The following is a 20,780-nucleotide window of genomic DNA, read 5'->3' as shown; positions in this document are numbered from 1 at the left end:
GAGGCGTAGTGCCGGAGCTTTTAACCTGGGAAGGGGCAGGGGAATGAGCCCAGGGACCCCAGCGGGGCGCAAGTAGCAGGCTGTGCGCTCGCCGGCTGCCCTGCGGCCCCAATACCCAGCGCAGCCAGTAAGTGGCGCTGGGCCTCGGGTTTGGCGGCCCGGAGGAGCGGGCTGCGGATTACCTGCAGCAGCGGGGAGCCGGCGAGCTCCTCCCCGCCCGCCCCCACACCCCACCCCCACCGCAGCACTAACCCCGGCTCAGCTGGCTCGGCGCACTCGCTCGGAGGAGCCGGGACCGAGCGGACCGCCGGCTGCAGGCAGCGAGCGCGGCTGGGCTGCGGGGCTGCTTCACCGCGTCCTCCGGGCCCGGGCCGCCCTCCTCCCGCACAGTGCGGCGCGGGGAGGCCCAGCGCCTCGACCACCCCCGCCCAAGCGTCTGCGCCTCCTCCTCCGCTCTGCAGGCGGGGACAGCCGGGCGCTCGGCACTCGGCAGCGCGGCCCCCTCCCGCCCCCGGCTCCCGACAGCAGAAGCAGCCGGCAGCGCCAGGGGCCGCCGCCGCCGCCGCCGCCGGGCTCCGCGGGGCTCGGGAGCCGGCCCCGGCCAGGAGGCGCGGAACCATGGCCGATGGGGGCGAGGGCGAAGACGAGATCCAGTTCCTGCGAACTGTAAGCGCCGTGCGTCGCTTGTGCTCCCAGGGGAAGGGGGCGCCAGGGCATCCACTAGCGGGGTCCGGGCAGAGTGACAGCGGGCAGCGGGGACTCGAGGGCGGGGCGAGGGGTGCCCCCTGCGGATGCGGGAGGAGCGGGCATCACCAAAGTGTGTGCAGGTGTGCGTGTTGGGGCGCGGGAAGGCAAGGGCGCGTGTCTGTGCGCGCGTGTGGAAAGCTAGAGGATGGAGCGCGGCGAGCCGGCGGGAGGCGCCCGGGCTCGGACCCGGGGCAACGGGGACAGGAGCCTCGGAGCTGCGGGATCCGGGGAAGGAGGGGACGGCCAGTCCGGCCTGCCTGGTGGCAGGGCTGGGACCTCCCGGGCGGCCGGGGGCAGGGTGCAGAGCAGGGTGGCCCGTGGGGGCACGGGGAGCGGCGGGGACTCGGGTCGTTTCTGGGAGTACCGCCGCCGGGGGGTTTCTTGGGCTTTCGGGCTGGACCCGCGCGTTGTCACGGAGCGAAGACGTCGGTTCGCTTACTCCGTGTAGCGTGCAGCGCAGCTGGCCGGGGGCGGGGGTGATGGTGCAGGACGCTGCCCGGAGGTTCCCCCCAAGTGAAGGTGCTGCGAAAGCGGAGGAGGAGTCGCCTCCGTGGTCCCCGCGGTTCCCGGGGCTGGTGCCATCCCTGGTGGTGCTGTGACCGCTTGCAAAGCGCGGAAGGCATGGGGAGCGAGTGTGTGTGTGTGCGCGCGCGGGTGGTGGTGGCGGGGAGAACATCGTGAACGTGTCGTTCTCTAAATGCTGGCTTATTGCATGCCAAGTGCAGCAAACTGTGTGTGTGTGTGTAAGTGTAAGGGCAGGGTGGCTGCCCCACACTGGGTGGCAGGCAGGGAAAGCTTGGCTCCACACTAATACCGTTCTTTCTTCTTAAGTACCTCTTGGCACTGCTCCTTCCTTTCTCTGATTTGTTCAAACACTGCAGATACTTCCCAGGCTGAGGCATTGCTCGCCTCCAAGCTGGGACTGGAGAGCCTCTCCAGAAGAGAAAATGCCCTAACTTCCTCCTAAGAATAACCTAGTTAGCATCCTTTCAGTCGTTCCTTTTCCACTTCTGTCCTCCTTCCTGAAGGATGTTCCCTTGCAGGATTCCCCAGACTTCCCCAACCTAGAACTGCAGCTTCTGATGGTACTTCTTTCCTCAGCAGTACAAAAAACAAAACAAAACAAAACAAACACACACACACACACACACACACACAATTCCCAGTTACAGTTACCTATAATCACAGAAACTCGTAGAGATGGTGGAATTTTGGAAAATTAACTTTCAGGTGTGAAAATAGTCTTGATGTATTTGGGTACTAAACATATGAAAACAGCGAATTTGCACAGGAACGTTGTAAACGACTGTCTTTTCTCTTTTGCTCTTCTTCCTCCTCTTTTTTTTTTTTTTTTTTGGAGTCGGGGAAGGCAGTCATTTGTGCATTAAACGGACTGGGAGAAAGCTTTGGGAAGGAAAAAAATCCAGGATCCGCATCAGATGGCAACCTAATAGTAATCCAACCGAATAGCTGCATGTTATGCACCATTGCATATGCTTTTTGAAGTAGTGTTGGCCCAAGACCGGGCTTGGAAGAGCCTCTTCACTAATACCTTGGTCACGGTGTATATTAAGCCTGCTGGTAATACAGTTGTCTTTTTCATAGAAAATGGTTTATAAGGTTTTTTTTTTTTTTTTTTAAAGTAATTTAAACCCTATTAGATTTTTCTGAAAACTAAGGACTCTTTATTCAGGTGGACAAATATAGTTGCTGCATAATTTTTCGATCAATTTGTATCAAACTGTATGGGGTTAAAATTAGCTGGGAAATTTTGGTAGGCTTCATGCACTCAAGGGCTTCCTGCGGGCTTAACTGTTAAGCCGAGCTCATGGAGGTGGTGTTATCAGAATGCTTAATGGGCACCGAGGGAACGTGCTGGCTGATGGGGTTCTGCACATATAAAGTGATGTTAACTCTGTGCCACTCAGCAGCTGCCTGTCAGCTAGAGCAACACCTTTGATAAGTGGGTCCTGGGTAGGGATCTGGCAGTCCCAGGCTGGGATTTTTCTTTTTAATAAAACATCCGTAGGTGGTTGTGCTGATGATAAATGACCTTGAAGGAGGTGGCACAGTGGAGCAGGGGGGATTTTTTGTTTTTTTGGTATTGCATTAACATCTAAAAGGAAAACATGCCTTTCCTCACGATTTTCCAATTTTCATATGGAAATTATCAAATGCTTTACCGGCTTCTCCATCTATACCCTACATCCTTCCCTTCCCCGTCCTCCCTTTTTTTCCCTCTTAACCTGAGAATGTTGGTGGTTCAGAGATGTTGATGGGGTTAATAATGGGGAGACTGTGGTATGGCTCCTACATTAAAGTCATTTCTTTTTTTTTTTTCTGAGGGCATTTATTTCTCTGTCATGTGCAAGCTTGTCAATATGAGTTATTTCTTCTTCTTTTTCTTTTTTTAAAGCAAATAGTCCAAGGAGTATTGGGAATCTACATCTTGGTAAAACAGTTATAGATGGAAGACTTCTTGATAGTGATGGATGAAGCTGTTTTGCATAGCAAAAGAAAAACAGTCATTAAGACACTGTAATTGTGAATTTGACTGGACATTTCATGTGTTCTGATTAGAACATCTGAATTATCTTGAGCAGATCACTGTCTATTGGGTTTGTATTCAGCACCCCCGCACATTGAGGCATCTTTTTGACCACTGTCCACAGAAAGCTTTTTTGCTTTTCTTTTCTTTTCTTTCTTTTTTTTTTTTTAGAAGAGTCTGAGATCACTGTTAAGGGAAGTAGAGGTGAAATCTTTAATGGGCTGTGTCTGTGAGTTATGTATGCTGCTGTAAATTAATTCCTCATTTGCAAAGAGGTTTTGTCACTGGTTCACTTGTACCCGTCTCTCTGGCATCTCTATTCCATTTGCTGCTGCTTGTTGGCTCACATTCCAAATAGTTATGTGGATGAATGATCATCTTTGATTCAGTGGCTCCCCCATCTGCTGGAAACCTGCCCACTTGGGTCCGTTTATCTTTGAGAGAGATTGAAAATATGTTTGTGTAAACTCTGGATATGCTGGTACACTTATGAGAGAAGAATCCTATCATAAAATAAGCTGTCAGCTCGTAATGGACTCGTTCACTGTCATATCCAAACATATCCATGATTTGGAATGTATGTTTTGTTTTATTTTATTCTAAAGATTTTATTAACTTACCAATGTAACAACAAACTGTCATTTGGTTATTTAAAAACATGCATCTTTTTAGTTATGGTCCTCTTTTTTTTTTTCAAGCAATCATACAGAATGTTATAGAAGATATTCCTCTGACTTTAAGAAAACCATGGTATAAAATGACCTTGGTCAAGGTGTTTTTTTTTTTTTTGAGTATTTTGTCTTTCTTTCATTTGTGTAAGCACAGTTGAGTTACCCTTGGGGTGTACTGTGTCATGTAGTTTTGTATTTACCCATAGATTGAGACTTAAAGTTTAGTCCTGGCTGTAAAAATGATCCTGATAGGAATACTTACGGTCTTCCTCTTGTCTTCCTTTGCAGAATGAAGTATTTCATTAGATTTCTTCTCAGTGTTCATACCTCTTGTTCCACAATGACAAGAATCATCTTTAAATATACTCATCGATGAATAGTGATAATTATGCAGTATAGATGCCGGTGTACAACACTGCATAGGAGGTTTGATGGGAATATTTAGCCCTAGTTTGTAGAGGTCCAGGAAGGTTAATGGTATGAAGTCAGTACTCAGCAGTGCAGAACGACAACTAAAATTCAAATCTTAGGCTAATAGTGTTCTTTCCAGGAGAGAAAGGCTTCTGTATCTACTGTTCAAGTATGTTTTAGGTTTATAGCAAAAGGATACCAAGTCAGTTTTCTCAGTTGTAGGAATGTCACAGAGTACAAATGAAAAGATGGAGTGAACAGTGGAAATCTGCACTTTTTGCTCCCTTCATAATGAAGCTACAAGGAGCTTTAGATAGATATGCACTATGGTATTTTCCCAAGGAACTGATGCAAAGCCCACACAGGCTTACATCATCAGACTTATTTTATTTTAACTTAGAAATTAGCATGTACACATTGGCAGGAAGGGCAAGATCTAAAACACTTAGGGCACTGATTTATTTGACATTCAATTGTATTTGTGCTTTGGCTTCAGATAAGTGTTGTTATCACGGCTGAATTATCCAAGAAAGGACTCCAGCAGCACTGGGTGACTGTGCTTCTTTAGATAGCTTTTGGGAGAGAGGGAGAGGTGATGAAGCACACATTTGTCCTGAAACTCTGACATTGTGGGAATTAGATTAATTCAGAAAACATTTGTTGAACACCGTCTGTATGCATAATGTGTTAAGGAAGTATTCAAAATAAGTAGAGCAGTGGTTTGCAGCTGTAAATGCAAAGAAAAGATATAGAGGATGGCATGGAACAATCAGAAGGGAAAAATGCATAAATAAACTCCAAAACATTAGGGTAGGAAGAGGCCTTTAGAAAACATTACCCTGTCACCCCATGCCTCTCTGATGTTGCAGATAAAGAAACAAAAGCTCAGAGAGCCAAGTGACTTGGCCCAGTGTCACACTCCAAGTTAGTGGCATTTAGTAATGCGGAGTATATGAAAATCTATGAGGAATTTCCAGAAAGGAGGTTTACCAGCACATCATTCTTTATAGAGTAGTTTTAAACCCACTTTTCCATTTTATCCTTAACTTGACCTTCATAGAGTTCCCTCTCCAAATCTGTCCTCTTGTCCTTCCAGCTAGTGAAAAGGAGGTTTCATTTCTCTTTTCTAATGTTACAGTCCCTCGCATGGCCTAAATCTTGGTCCTGGAAGCCAAGATGGGAATCCATCCTTTCCATCCTTTTTTTTTTTTTGCCTCCCTATCCACTTACTCCTTCAGGTTCATCTTGAAGCCTGTTAATTTCTCCCATCTTAAAATGTCTGTCTTTGACCCCGATACCTTATTTGGTTGCTCCCCTCCTCCAAAAGTGGTCTTCTCCCACTGCTTGTACCCCTCTCCATGTAATTATCTAGCTTCTCTTCCTTCTTAAATTCACTTTCCTGGATGTTGCCAGTAACTCCCTCCTTGCCAAGTCTAAATGTCCCTCTGTCCCTAGTCCCTTAGATTCCTTCTCAAACTCTACTACCTTGACTTTCCTTTTTGAAGCTACTCTTTTGACTTTGGGGACATGGTACCTTCTGGGTAATTTTTTACATTTCTGATCATGCTTTTTCCAGGTGCGTTTCATTCCTTTTACGCCAAGTGTGTGGTTATCCCAAAAGATTCTGTCCTATTTCCTGTTCTGTCTCTTCTGCCTTCATGAGCTTATCTATGTCACAAAATCTGGGATCTCTTGAATAACAGAGTTTGAAAAGACTTAACAATGACTTCATCCAGCTCTGAGAGCCAGAGAGATGAAAGGAATGTTCCCAAAGTGACTCTTTTGTTGTAGGAGAAACCCACTGCAGATTCGACAGCCCTGGGCCTTCATTTCAAACCTCTGTTTAGACTTCCCTCCTGCTTCTCGGACCCCGGAAACACCAGCTTGAGATCATTGCCTGTCGGTTCCCTAAGCGACGTTCCTTCCTAGCGTCTCTGCTGATCGGTGGCACTGCCGTTTGTGGCTCTGGCTCCAGTGTGATCCTAACCTTCAGAAGATCTGAGTCTGAGGCCTGAATCTCCCAGTACCTAGCTTTATGGACTTAGAACAACAGTGCCTGGCTCATGGGAGGGCCTCAATGTATTTGTCTAGTTCTCTTTCTTCTCTTCGGCATCTAATTTGTCATCATAGCCCATCGTGTTTCACTTTGCAATCCAAGTCAGATTTCGATGTCTTTCATACTCCATTAGCTTCTTGTTCTGATCCCAGTACTCATTTCAACCTTCATCATCCTTCCTCCCGCAACAAATCAGCAACCCGCCTAGAATCCTCCTGCCATTTTAGTCCTCCTGAAACCCTTGTGTCCATCTCCAAGCCTCAGCTGACATCCTTGCACATCCTGTCTAATTTCTCTACTTGGCTCTTGACCTTTTATGATCCGCCCCTAGATACGTTGCTTACGCTTTTCATCCTACACGGAGATTTCTTGGATCACTCCAACCAATTCTGATTTTACCTCTCTCTGACCATTTATCACTAATAATTAATAAAATGTATGGAACTGATTGGGAAACTCAAGCAATGGTCAGAGAATGCTTTGACCCTAATGCTCTGTGGGAGAGTTGGGACCATGTTGGGCATCGGTTTCCCGTGATGCTTGGCGCGCTGTTAGCTACAAGGACAGACTTAAGAGAAATCTTGTGGCAAGTGAAGATCGGGACAAGAGAAAGGATCCTCCTCCCCACCAGTTTAATGTGAACATCACTTGAATGCGTCCAAATGCAGAAAGAAGGAATCTGCTATGAAGAAAGTAGGAAAAGATAGTGGGGGCGGGAGAATGGAGGTAAGATCTCTTCTAGAAGCAGAAGAGTAGGAGGGTTGGTGGGTGAAATTCTGAGATGAGGACAGAGGAGGTGTGTAGGGTGAGAAAGTCCAGGTGATGATTGCTGCTTTGGGAGGCCGCAGTGGTTCCCAGGTCCAGTGGGAGGGGACACCTGGAGAAGGCAATTAGAGAGAGGGAAGTTATAGTCACTGGAGCAAGTGAACAAAGGAGAGTAAGAGAATAAATTAAGGGTTAATTGAGTCTGAGTGATTGGAGCTGCCCAAAAGAAAGACTGGTTTAGAGTCAGAATCTATATTTCAAATGAGCAGCTGTCAGGGGGTGAGGTGACTTCCAGGGGCACTGTTAGAGTATCCAGTGGATCAGTTTCATCTCCTTACTTTCCCCTTTATTAATCACGGGAAGAACACTGGGATGAGGACCCCGCCAACAAATGGTTGTGATTTGTTGAGAAAGGTAAAATGGGGAGGGTGATTCTCAGAGGGACTCTCTGGGGTCATTCCCATTGTCATGTTCATAGTCTTAGTGTCAAGCAGACTCAAACCATTCTGCAGCATGAGCATAAAACACCTCACCTGGGACTGGAAAGAAATGCTTTGAATGATCCTGAGGTCCCTGGAAATCCTCATCCTGATAGATCACAGGCCCTGAAAGCTGACAACAAGCGTCATGCCAGGATTCTTGATGATGGGTGGTTTTCTTTCAGGGAAGAGGAGACGTTAACAATAAGAGAAGGTTGCAGACAGGCGTTTAGAAGGAGCTAGGAGAAGAATTCTCTCATGCCAGTAGCACTCTTAGGGACTGGTAGAACTAAATGGGTTCGGATCCATTTAGTAACTAAACTTCTAGTGAGCTTGTGTGCAAGTCCTCTCTATTGTCCCAGCCGTGAAGAACTTCTCTGGCTTCTGTAATTACCTTCTGCCTGGCTGGTGAAGACGTGGCCCATGTTTCTGGGGTTTCCCGAAATGTTACAGTCAGCCCTCAAAGCCCAAGTGGAAGGTGGATTTCCTGGTTTCTGTTGCAAAAGTTCTATAGCGGTGTTGCTGCAATGAAATGGAAGTCCAAGGCTTTGCTGTTAGTGACGGAATGTTCAGAGGACCTACACATAATTGCTTTCATGCTCATTACCCAAGCAGAGCTCCTCCTGCAGAGTGGGGGACAGAGAGAGCACAGCCACTGACACGTGAACCCAGGGAGAGCTCCCCTGGATGGCTGGGTGTAGGTACTGACCACCCACCAACCGATGATTAGTATCTGCCAATTTACTAGAAGAAAACTTGAAATCTAGCTGTGGAGCCAAGATAGATGCAGAAGAAAATGAGTGGAACGGGAGAAAGTGTTTAGGAGCTCAGAGGCTGGCAGGGCCCTCCTGAGTCTGGGAATGGTTGAGGCGGGAACGAGGACACATTTGCTCCCTGGGACATGTGGCTCTTAGTGTGTGGAGGAAACCCTCATGTGGTCACTGAGTGAGAGGCACAGGCCCATACGTCTCATCACCGTGGAGGAAGCAACAATTCAATGTAGCCAATTTATTTTTCTACTATGGCAAGCGCTTTTTTTCCTTTAACATTTTTGGTATTTTGAAAGAGTTTTTGCACATTTGTTCCGCTTCTAATGAAATTTTCGTTGTTTCTCTTTCCTCCTGAGTTTAGAATCTGATTCATAATGTACATGGGAACCCATGAATTTCACTCATATTTAATGCATAACCAAAGATATAAACTGAAATGATACATTTTGAGAAGATCAAGAAAAGAACAAGAAAACTTACAGGAAAAATGATATCCTTAGTCTTGAGTCAGTTGGGGTATTGTTAAAATGAAGCTGAACAGCACAATGAGTTGATAGCTGTTAGAAGTTGTATTTTCTTCTTTTCCACAGCAGGTTTCTGCTTTTCAAAGTAAAAGGGATTATGATTTAAATTCTTTTAGATTTTGCTGGAGTTTATATTTATTTCATAATCAAAGAAACTTACATGAGGAAAGTTTGGTCTCACATACACACACACGTGCGCAAATGAATGAAAGATATTATACCATATTTCTTTTCACCAATTTTGACTGTGGCGTAGAATTCAGTTAAATTAGTTCATGGGTAGCAGTGAATTGTCTGTTGGTCTCTGTTCCTTCTTCCAGTGCTTTGGGGTTTTTATTTTTATGGTTCCTTTCCCTTTCCCTTTCCCTTTCCCTTTCCCTTTCCCTTTCCCTTTCCCTTTCCCACCCCTCCCCTCCCCTCCCCCTTCCCTCCTTTTCCCTTTCCTCCCTTTCCCTTTCTCTGCCCCCTCCCGTCCCCTTTCCCTCCCCTCCCCTCCCCTCCCCTCCTTTCTCCTCTCCTCTTCTCTTCTTGGGGCTCATGAGTGAGTTACTTGTGAGAGATGCTATTTTGATAGTGGCAGGACCAGCAACAAACCTGTACCATCTCAGCATTCAGGAACAATGGTGTCCACATGTCTTTTGGAGGTTGAATGCGGCGTTCTTAAGGCACATTTGAATAGTCCCACAGGCTGAGAGAAGTTCCTCTGATCTTAAATACAGTGTTAGCCTGAGGAGTAACCATTTCTGGTCAGGAGCTCAGAGCTCTTTAATGCCATGGCCTACGTACTGCTGTTGGCACCTTTATTTCTTGTAGGCACATTGATATGTGATTGCCTGGCAGGTCTGTTCTAAGCATTGCCTGTGTATTTTCTCGTGAAATCCTTAGAAAATCCCTCAGAGGTAGCTGCAAGGAAGTGAATGAAGTGAGCCCAGCGTTCGCAGAGACAGGCAGCGGAGCTGGAGTTTCAGACCTGGGCCGGCTGGCTCTGGAACTCTCACTTAATCTTACCGCACAGGGGCCCTTTCTGCTGGAGAGAGACATATTTTAAAACAAGAGGGAAACTTGGTGCCCTGCTTCTACCTTCAGGAAATTACTTTATAATATCAAATGTGAATTTCTTACACTACCAGAGCCTTGCGGGCTGTCTGCCACATCACAGGCCCTGTGTTTAATGTTTGTGGAATTGTGTTGAACTGATTGCATGAGATAGTATTTTACATAATAAATACAGAATAGGGTAATTGTGTGCAGTTTACTAGGGTACCTTAATGCAGTGTGTGTGAATGGGATCTCTCTTTGTCTGTAGCATTCTACCGGGTACCTAAGAGAAACCATGAAGGTGGAAGCCATAGCTCCTGTAGAGGTGAGATGCTCAAACAGTGGAACCTTATGTGCATCAACCTGGGAACAGTAAGCTTATGGTCCTGTGGGGATTGTGTCCTGTGTAAAATTCAGAGGGTCCAAAAGGTGAAGAGATGATGGATGTGATCGTGATATTGGGCTCCAAAACTCACGGAGTAAATGGTCAATGGTGAAGTAAATGGTGGTAAAAGCAGAGATTCTATTTTGTTATAAAATATGAAAATAACATGAAAGGCAGAATCCAGAATATAGAACCACATGTCAGGCAGGAATTAAATTTTCAATGAAATGCCACCTTGATCTCTAAAAGTGCTCCAAAATCTCTTTTGTAGCGTTTTGGGAAATTTTGATTCATTTTATTTTTGAAACAGTTGACATTTGGGGGAGTGGGCTAAGGGATGAAAATATGTTTCAAAGTGCTTGTTTTTTTAAGGACAATATTTTCCAGAACTGTACTTCAGGGGCATGTCACACTTATGAGCCTGTAGGGAAGAACAGGGCTTTTTTTTTTTTTTTTTTCCCCCTCCTTTTAGGGAAGAACAACATATTGAAGGATGACTAAGGCACTTGAAAAATGTTAAGAGAAACACACACACACACACACACACACACACACACTGCATACACAGGATCCAATCCCTGATGCCCTTTTCCTCTCTTCTTATTTTTTAATTTTTATTTATTTTTTTTAGATGGAGTCTCACTCTGTCGCCAGGCTGGAGTGCAGTGGTGCAATCTCGGCTCACTGCAACCTCCGCCTCCCGGATTCAAGTGATTCTCCTGTTTAATCCTCCTGAGTAGCTGGGACAACAGGCGCCCACCACCACACCCGGCTAATTTTTGTATTTTTAGTAGAGATGGGGTTTCACCATGTTAGCCAGGATGGTCTCGATCTCTTGACCTCGTGATCCACCTGCTTCGGCCTCCCAAAGTGCTGGGATTACAGGTGTGAACCACTGCGCCTGGCCCCTCTCTTCTTATTTTTTTGCCTATCCCTTTAGTCCCCTTTGGTCTTGGACATGTCTGTCATGATGTTTCCAAGGCCAGTGCCCACAGTTGGGAGTCATGATCAACTTACACGTCCTGGCTTGTAGGTTCAGCGAAATGTCAGGAGAACATTTTGTCTTGAGTCCCAGACAAATGAAAAGCTGAGATGAAATGTTTTTGATTGATGGCTGTCAGAGAAGCTTAAAGACTTCCGCTTCACTGCCATTCCCTTTGTGACAGGGAAGGGGCCATCATCTCCTGAAGACGGGGGTGTCGTTATTAAGTCTAAACGTCCTGCTCCCGTCATGAAGAATTGCATTACACAGTGAAGCCTGCAAAGTCAGCCCGACTTGAGTCAGTCCTACTCACACCAAAGAGGATGTGGAAACTCGGGGAGGACAAGAGAGAATTGTGATTTCACCTCTTCCTGCGCCAACGCCTGGTCTCTTCTTCTTCTTCATTCTGAAATGCTCTCGGACTGCCTGCTACATGCCATGCTTCTTGCTGGGTGCTGGGACTCATATCCAAGCTTGTCCTGCCTTTAAATAGCTTATTCTGTCTTTATGGGTGGGATGAGGATAAGGAAAAAGCAAATAGTCTACTACACAGTGGACATAAGAGTCAGAAAACCATGAGAGGAAAGGATGTTGAGGAGGGAGGGATCTGTGTCCCAGGAGTACCATTATCTAAGGCTTGGTGGAGGAGGCAGCATTTTCAGTTACAGAGTTCTCAGACTGAAAAGGAACTTCAGGGATCAGGGTCTAACCCCATGACTTTAAGTGAAGGAACATGAAAGGACACGTATATTGGCCCCCATTATTCCGCTCAGACAGGATAGCTGCAATTCATTTGATTCCTGGAACAATCCATTTAGTCTATAAAGTGGTTAACTGCACTAATACAGGTCAGGAAACTGAGTTGCAGAGAGGTGAAATGACTTGTTCAAGGGCAATTGATGAGTAAGTGATGTTGCTGGAGAGTCCAGGGTTTTCAGATGCCAAAGCCCTTCCTTCTCTCCCCTCCCTCCCTCCCTCCCTCCCTCCCTCCCTCCCTTCCTTCTTCCCTTCTTCCCTTCTTCCCTCCTTTCCTCCCTTCCTTCTCTTTCCCTCCCTCCCTCCCTTCCTCCCCTCCCCTCTCCCTCCCCCTTTCCCCCCTCCCCTGCCTCCATCTGTCAGGAAAAATAGTAAAAGACTGTAAATTGGATTATAAGGAATGATTTGTGGCTGTCCTGTCACATTTGTCCATTTAGGTTATCTGTGCTTTTCATTTGGGAGCTATCTTACTACTCTGTTAAATTGTGGAAAACGGATAGTAATGATTCCTGAACTGTTGATTCTTGACTATAGAAAATGCAAATCGTGGCTACTAGAATGCAGTTGTAGCTACTGAGCAGGTTTATTCTTATCAAGCAAATTCATCTCAGCCTTCCTGATGGGCTCATATCGTTGTATGTCCTTTGGAGCCTCCTTTGAACCTGCTGTGATACCACATTGGTTCTTTAATGAAGAAATTAAATAAAATCTTGGATGTGTTCATTTTGTCTTTGTTTGAGTCGTAGTTTTACTTTAAAAAAAATTACCTTCAACATCACTACTATGCCTCCTAAAATAAGAATGTGTGGGATCTTGCTGAATTTGGGTGGGGAGGGCAGGAAGACAGGACAGATGAAAGGAAGGTGGGTGGGGGCCACATGTTGTTTCTTCTGTTTCCCCATCTCCAGGGCCACTTTCCAGTCTTCTCTGCCCTGTTCTATGTTCAGGAGGCTCCTACCCTAGATGGTGCTGGGAACACTGTTTCCTCTCCTTGTTGGCTCAGATCGAGGGCTGGGGATAGTTTCCCACTGTTGCTGGTCCCTAGAAGTCCCACCTCTGTCGGATCCTGTCACGCTCCCAGCCCACGCCTCGGTAAATGATCCCTCATTCACCTGCCTTCAATTAAACCGTTGAGAGTGCCATCTCCTTCCTTTCTGGGACCCTGATGCAAAGGCGGGAAGCACAGTGACACGTTTGGGAGAGAGATGATGTGCGAGTACTGCTGTGTCATCCTGGGGGGGGACTGGGGAGCCCTGAGACCAGGGTCAGGGATTTGTTCTTAATTCATAAGGTAAAAGGGACCCTGGAAGTTATTCTTTTTTCTCCTTCAAGGGAGAAAAATGGGTCAGAGCTGTCCATTAGAAAGATTAATGGGGCAGCAATTTATAAGATAAATTGGGATATAGAGAGATCAGAGCGGGACTGGAGCTGAGAAGCCTATTAGGAGACAGTCACCACAGAGCTGGTGCAAGGTAATTCGGGCCTAAATTTGGGTGGTAGCTGTGGGAATAGAAAGGAGCGGGGAGCTTTAGGACACAGTGGAGGAAGGGTTTATGGGGTTGGTAACTGATTAGATACAAGGAGAGGAAAAAGACAAAGCTGGGCCTCAGATGGTGTTGGTCATTTGGAAATCAGGAGGAAGGCGAGGTTTCAGGGGAAGGCAGTGGGATTTAGTTTGGATGTATTTATTTTGAGATATGTTATGGACTGAATTATAGCCCCCTAAAAAGGTATGTTGACATTCCTAATTCCCAGGACCTTAGAATGTGACCTTACTGGGAAACAGGATCTTTACAGAAGGAATCAAGTGAAAGCGAGGCCATTAAGGTGGGCCCTGGTCCTATATGACTAGTACCCTCCTAACAAGAAGGGATTAGGATGCAGGTCCACACAGAGGGAAGATGGTGTGAAGACACACAGGGAACACACCTATGGGGACTGGAGCACTGCACCTGTGGGGACTGGAGCACTGCACCTGTGAGCCAAGGAGCACTAGGGCTGAGAGAGGCATGGAACAGATTCCCCCTCCTGCCCTTGGAAGGAGCCAGCCCTGCCGACCCCTTCATCTCGGACTCCAGGCCTTCAGAACTGGGAGATAATACATTTCTGTTACCTAAGCCACCCAGTCTGTGATACGTCATTATGGCAGCAGTAGGAGTCAGATTCAAGGCACAAAGCTAGAAGTGTGGATTTAGTGTTTTGGAGAGAGGAGGGACCCGATGAGGCAGACTGGAGGCCACTGGTGTGATCGAGAAATCACAAAAAATGGACGAGATGATTTGGGAGGAGCATGTAGAGGAGTCCACAACAGAGGCTCCGAGGAAGGCGACAGAAGAAACTTTTTTTTTTTTTTGAGATGGAATCTCGTTGTGTCGCCCAGGCTGGAGTGCAGTGGTGTGATCTCGGCTCACTGCAACCTTCGCCTCCCGGGTTCAAGCGATTCTCCTGCCTCAGCCTCCCGAGTAGCTGGGACTACAGGTGCGTGTCACCACGCCCGGCTAATTTTTTGTATTTTTAGTAGAGATGGAGTATCACCGTGTTAGCCAGGATAGTCTTGATCTCCTGACTTCGTGATCCACCCGCCTCAGCCTCCCCAAGTGCTGGGATTACAGGCGTGAGCCACCGCATCTGGCCCTGAGGAGACTTTTGATGTGATCATTATGGGACTCTCTGGGAGGAGGTTGAAAGTAGACTCCTGATTGCCGGAGACCCAGAAGCGACAGAGCAGCAGTAAATAGACGCAGACGGACGCAGACGATATAGACGATCTTTGAACCCCGTGTGCTGAAGAGGAAGAAAGAGGAGGCGGAAGCTTGAAAGGGAAGGAAGGGTAAAAGTTAGGGATCCTTTTCTTTTCTCATGAAAGAGACCATAATCTAAGGTTGTAGAGGAGGGCTGATTGATGTCGCAAGTTCATAAGCACAAGATGGGATAGAGATGCCCCCCAGCCCCACCAACACACCTCACCATTGTTGGGCACACGCCTAAGCTGATGCCTCTCTTTGCGGATACCTAATTACTTACTGCTGTCCTTAATTCGAGAACACATACTATTTTCATTTGACTTTGGTTTAGCTTTGCATCATTTCATTTTCTGCTAGGGACCTTTTGATAATTAAAATTAGAGCTCTATAAAGCTTTGTTGGTTTAAAGCTGGGCGTGTTTTGTTTGCATGCTGCAGGGCTTTGGTGATGAAATAATCCAGCTAGGCTTGAAGCAAGCATGTCTCATTAAGACAAGTGGGAGAAGCTGATATTGCTGGCGGTTTTTTTTTTTTTTTTTTTCTCACAGTCAAAAAGACTGTAGGGCTTATATAGGTAATTATACATACTATTAAGCAAATGGTCAGCCTTGGAATATATTGGAGGGATTTTCTGAAAGCTCAGGTCAGGGGAAAATGTTGAAATATCTTAGGAAACAGAATGATTCTGCTGGTAGTGACTGCCCTCAGCTCTCCTACTATGATAGGATCTGGCTAAAAAATCCAGTAATTTTTCAGAAAATTAGCAATTTATATTGTGAGAGATTTTTTCCTCCACATTTTTGTGTAATTGGCACTATGCTGTACATATAATTTGGCGCTTGCAAAGCACTGTCTTTCAAAAAAAATCTAAACAGTAAATCTATATAGTATTTACATGTGTAAATTCCACATTTGTTCCATACTTGACACTGTTGATTTAAAAGTAAAAGCTTTCAACAAATGTCTACACTTAACAACGGAGCATGTATCTGCATCTCTTTAGTGCTCGGAATGAGTGCCTATAACATTTTCTTAAAAGGACTCTTCCTTTGAGGCTGGGTGTGGTGGCTCACACCTGTAATCCCAGCACTTTGGGAGCTGAGGCGGGGCGGATTGCTTGAGCCGAGAAGTTCGAAACCAGCCTGGCCAACCTGGCAAAACCCTGCTTCTGAGAAAAATACAAAAATTACCCAGGTGTGGTGGTGTGTGCCTGTAGTCCCAGCTACTGGGGGGGCTGAGGTCAAAGGATCACCTGAACCCAAGAGGCGCAGTGAGCTGTGATTGCGCCACTGCACTCCCGCCTAGGTGAGAGAGTGAGACCATGTCTCAAAAAAAAAAAAAAAAAAAAGGAATCTTCCTTTGAGATGATGGTATTTGTAGGATCTGCTCAAAAATAGCCATGCTTACTATGCATGAAATACATGATTAACATAAAAGTATGTCACCTTCTGGCCCTGTCAATGTGGATACAGTACATTTTACCTTGCCTAAATGCATATGTATATAGAGTGTATATATTTATGTAAGTATATGTTGGATGTCAATCCAAGTGCTAAATTCTCTAACTTTTTAAGAACTTTCTTCAACCAGTGCTGGGCAAAGCATTCATCATCCTTCTCCTTGGTCTTGCCCAGCATGCCCAGTGCTGCCAGCACTTTGCTGAACATGCAGAGGCTCCCACAGTTTGAAGGTCAAAGGTTCTACCTTGCCACATGCCAGAATAAAGTTAAGAATGGGCCTAGACCCAAACTCACCAAGCCACACATACCTAGTTTTCTCCCTTCTTAGAAAATGAAACCACTCTTGTGTAAATATTGTAAAATAGGATTTGAGAATTGAAGGAAGGTAGAGGTTGAACCAAAGGATCTACAGGCCTCTTCCTTCCTCCCTGGAGACTTCACCATCTTACCTGGTTAAGGTGCTTAGAGATGCTGGTCTGGAGAAGGGGAGAGGAGGTGGTTGGTCGCAATCAGGCACCGATTAGAAGGTGGGAGATAGCGCCTCACAGTTTTTATTGTAGAGTGATAAAAACTGCAATATCTGCTGCTCATTGAACATTTTCTAGTTTTGGTCCTGCCTAGGACATTTTCTGCAGAAATTTTTTTTATAGAATTTCGCATGTCTAGCAGAACAGGAAACCTGGAATACGTTACAACCAACAAAAACATGGCTCTGGACAGGCCTAAAACAAGGACCTGAGCGTCAGTAGAGAATGGAACCAGCAGTTCCGTACATGACACCAGTTTCGTGCAGTCACACAGAGATCATTTCTGCATTTCCTTCTAAATGGGCAAACTGAAGCCCACAGTTTTGTTAAGAGGGGGCTGTGTATCCCTCAGATGACTTACTAGGGTACAGAAATGGACTTTAGAGTCTCAGTGTTAATAATGATGATGCCGTTGTCATCTAATATGAATAATGGAGCAGACTAAAATCTGACCCAAACAGAATCTGGTAAATAAATCAAGGAGAAGGACTTGCAAATCTTTGCATAAGAGAGGAAATGAGTAATGGCACCCTCTTTTGCTTGTTGTTCATACAACCAGGAGTCGAGAACTCTGCATAACTTAGCAGTACGGCTTCCAAGAAGGGCCCTGTTATTGTGGATAAATGGAGTCTATTTTTAAGGTTAGATAAATCCCTCCTATTTATGTGGGCAGGGAAAAATTATTGCTGAAGTGTTTTTGATAAGATTCTTCTGTGCGATAAACTGAAATACTGAGAGTAAAACAGTTTTTCATAAGAGGGAAGGAAGAAAAACTACTGTAAGTTATAGGAGACTAAGGCCATGTATTTATTTGGGGATTGCATTAATAAGTTTTCAAGCATTCACTTTTATTTAGCTACATGATTGGCTTTGTGGTTGTTCCAGTTCATGAAGAATGCCATAAATATTGGATTGACCATGGTTGATGATTTTTACTGCATGATAATACTATGAATGTATTGGGTGGAACCATAATTCCAATATATGTATATTCTTTCATTCAGCAAAGATATATATACTCACTACCTCCTGTGTGTCAGGTGTCTGTGGGGTGCCATAGACTTAAAGCCTTCTTCTTTTGTATTTTAAAATGGTTTCCACATAGTTATTAATAAGACTCCTAAATCAGAAGGTGCTGAGGCTAGAATCTGATGGCCAACCAGGTAAGATTTCCTTCAAAGTCTGTGTCAAATCAGCTCTACATTTCTCTATATCCAGCCTACATATTTCTGTTTTATTCAAGGGATATTAACAAGGAAGATTAAATGCTGGCTGAAAGCTCTCATATATTTATTCTGGCATGTGGCAAGGTAGAACCTTTGACCTTCAAGCTGTGGGAGCCTCTGCATGTTCAGCAAAGTGCTGGCAGCACTGGGCATGCTGGGCACGACCAAGGAGAAGGATGATGAATGCTTTGCCCAGCACTGGTTGAAGAAAGTTCTTAAAAAGTTAGAGAATTTAGCACTTGGACTGACATCCGACGTATACTTATATAAATTTGTATTTCCATAGAAATACAAATTACATACAAAATTATATAATTACTGCCATTATCATGATTATGTTCTTAGCCTTTCCAAATTCCTGTTATATGCAAGGCATTCTACTTAACTCCACAGATATAATGGGATATATAGTCCTTGCCCACAAGAAACTATTACCAACATAATTTATTTGCCTTTCATAGACTGTTTTTTTCCCCTGTTAAATCTTTCTTAGGTAACTTTAAAGGAAACTTAAAAATTGAAGTGTAATATATAACATACAGATAGTAAAGTATGTAAATCTTAAGCGTACAGCTTGAATATTTGCAGTGTGAATGCAGTTGTGTAACTACCACTCACATCAACGCATAGAATGTTACCAGTGCCTGCAAACCTCTCTAGCACCCCCTCCCCGTAGTTACCTGCCTTTCCAAAGGTTACCACTCTGTGGACTTCTAGAAAAACGAATTAATTCTGCTTGTTTTTGCACTTTGTGCAAATGTAATGACAATGCAATTGTGTCTAGTTTCTTTTGCTTCATTTATATCTGAGATGCATCCATGGTGTTGTAGCTCTTGATGGCTTAGTGCTGTATGCTACAATTCATTTATCCATTCTGTTGGTAGACAAGGGGTTGTTTCTGGTTTCGCTAACAAAAACAAAGCTGGTACTAATATTCTCAAATACGAAAGATTTAAATATTTAAGTGAACACCTGAAATAAGGGTGTGTATACATTTCTGCTGGATATATACCCAGGAGTAGAATTGCTGATTGGGTTACACATACGCCCAGCCTTCTAAACACTTTTCCAAAGTAGTTGACTCAGTTAACACTTCCACTAGCAGTACTTAGTAAATGTTAGTTTCAAAAAAAAAAAAAAGGAATTATTATGGTGGATGTATAGAGGTGTTTCATTGTGATTTTAATTAGCATTTCCCTGACAACTCATGATGGTGAACACCTGTTTTGTATCTTTAATGTCCATTTGGATATACTGTATTCTTTTGTGAAGTACCTATTCAGGCTTTAGCCTGTTTTAAAAATACAGTTGTTTGTTCTATCATTCTATCAATCTATCTATCTATCTATCTATCTATCTATCTATCTATCTATCTATCTATCTTAGTCATCTCTCTCACTCTGTTGCCCAGGCTGGAGTGCACTGGTGCAGTCATAGCTTGCTGCAGCCTTGAGGGCTCTTTCTGCCTCAGCCTCCCAAGTAGATAAGACTACAAGTGTACAACCATGCCAGATAATTTAACTTTTTGTAGAGATGGGGTCTTACCATGTTGCCTAGGCTGGTCTCGATCTCCTGGCTTCAAGTGATCCTTCCAAAGTGTTGGAATTACAAGTGTGAGCGTGGTGCCTGACCAGAATTGTCTTTTTTAAACATTAACTTTTGGAGAGTATTTTATATGTTGTGAATAGGAATCTTTTGTTAGATATGTCTGTTGCAAATATCTTTTCTAACACTGTTGCTTTTTCCCCTCTATTACTTATGTTGTTAGTGTTGAAGAGCAGGTTTTCACTTTAATGAAGTCCAGATTATCAGGTTTTTTTTTGATTCATGGTTTGTGTTTTTTTGGTATCTTCTTTGCCTATCCAAAGGCTGTTCTCCCATATTATCTTCTAGAGCCTTTACTATTTTAAGGCTGATATTTAGGTCTGTGATCTTAGAATTGATATTTTGTTTATAGTTTGAGGTAGAGATCAGTCCCTAAACCTATGGATGTCCAGCTGATCCAGCACTAGTTATTTAAAAGGCCACCTTTTCATCACTGCATTGCGGTGGTACCTGGGTAGTAAATCATGTGACTGTAAGCATGGATATCTATTACTTGACTCTCTATTCTATTTCATTGGTCTATTTGTCTTTTCTTCATCCAAATTTGTAACTTTTAAATTAACTCCAGATCTTTTGTTGTCTTGTTATATGTTGGTGTTCATCTTCTAACTTTGTTCTGATTCTTCAAAATTATCTTTGCTATTCTTGGCTCCTTTCATTTCAGTTTAAATTTTAGAATTAACTTATAAATCTCCACAAGACAAGCTGTTGGAATTTTTCATGAAATAGCATCAAATCTGTAGATCAGTTTGAGACAAATTAACATCTTTTCAATATTAAGACTCCTAATCTATGAACATAGTATATCTTTCTTTTATATATTTGGATATTTTAAAATTTCTCTCAGTAGTTGCACTTAGTTTTCTATGAAAGACTTTGCACATTTTGGGGGTCAGATTTTTTTCTAGGTATTTGATGTTTATTGATGTCAATACGAATGATATCTTTAAAAAATTGTTTCTTAGATTGTAAAAATATAACTGACTTTACATTTGACCTTGTATCTAGTAACCTTGCCAAGTTCACTTATTAATTCTAACAGTTTATAGATTCTTTTGGATTTTCTATGTACCCAGTCATGTCATCT

The 20,780-nt window shown here is 44.3% G+C and overlaps 1 protein-coding gene across 1 annotated transcript in view; it reads left to right on the top strand.

Moving 5' to 3' along the window:
* Nucleotides 1-278: 278 nt before the first annotated feature.
* The window catches only part of RYR2 (ryanodine receptor 2), a 794,036-nt gene continuing 773,534 nt past the window's right edge, over nt 279-20,780 (top strand). Inside the window, exon 1 of the mRNA XM_077998277.1 lies at nt 279-666. Coding sequence (XP_077854403.1) covers nt 619-666 — 48 coding nt within the window. The 5' untranslated portion in view covers nt 279-618. The remainder of the gene's footprint in view (nt 667-20,780) is intronic.

This window comes from Macaca mulatta, chromosome 1, assembly GCF_049350105.2.
Source record: "Macaca mulatta isolate MMU2019108-1 chromosome 1, T2T-MMU8v2.0, whole genome shotgun sequence".
Lineage (NCBI taxonomy): Eukaryota > Metazoa > Chordata > Mammalia > Primates > Cercopithecidae > Macaca > Macaca mulatta.
This window is presented reverse-complemented; position numbering and strand designations above follow the sequence as displayed.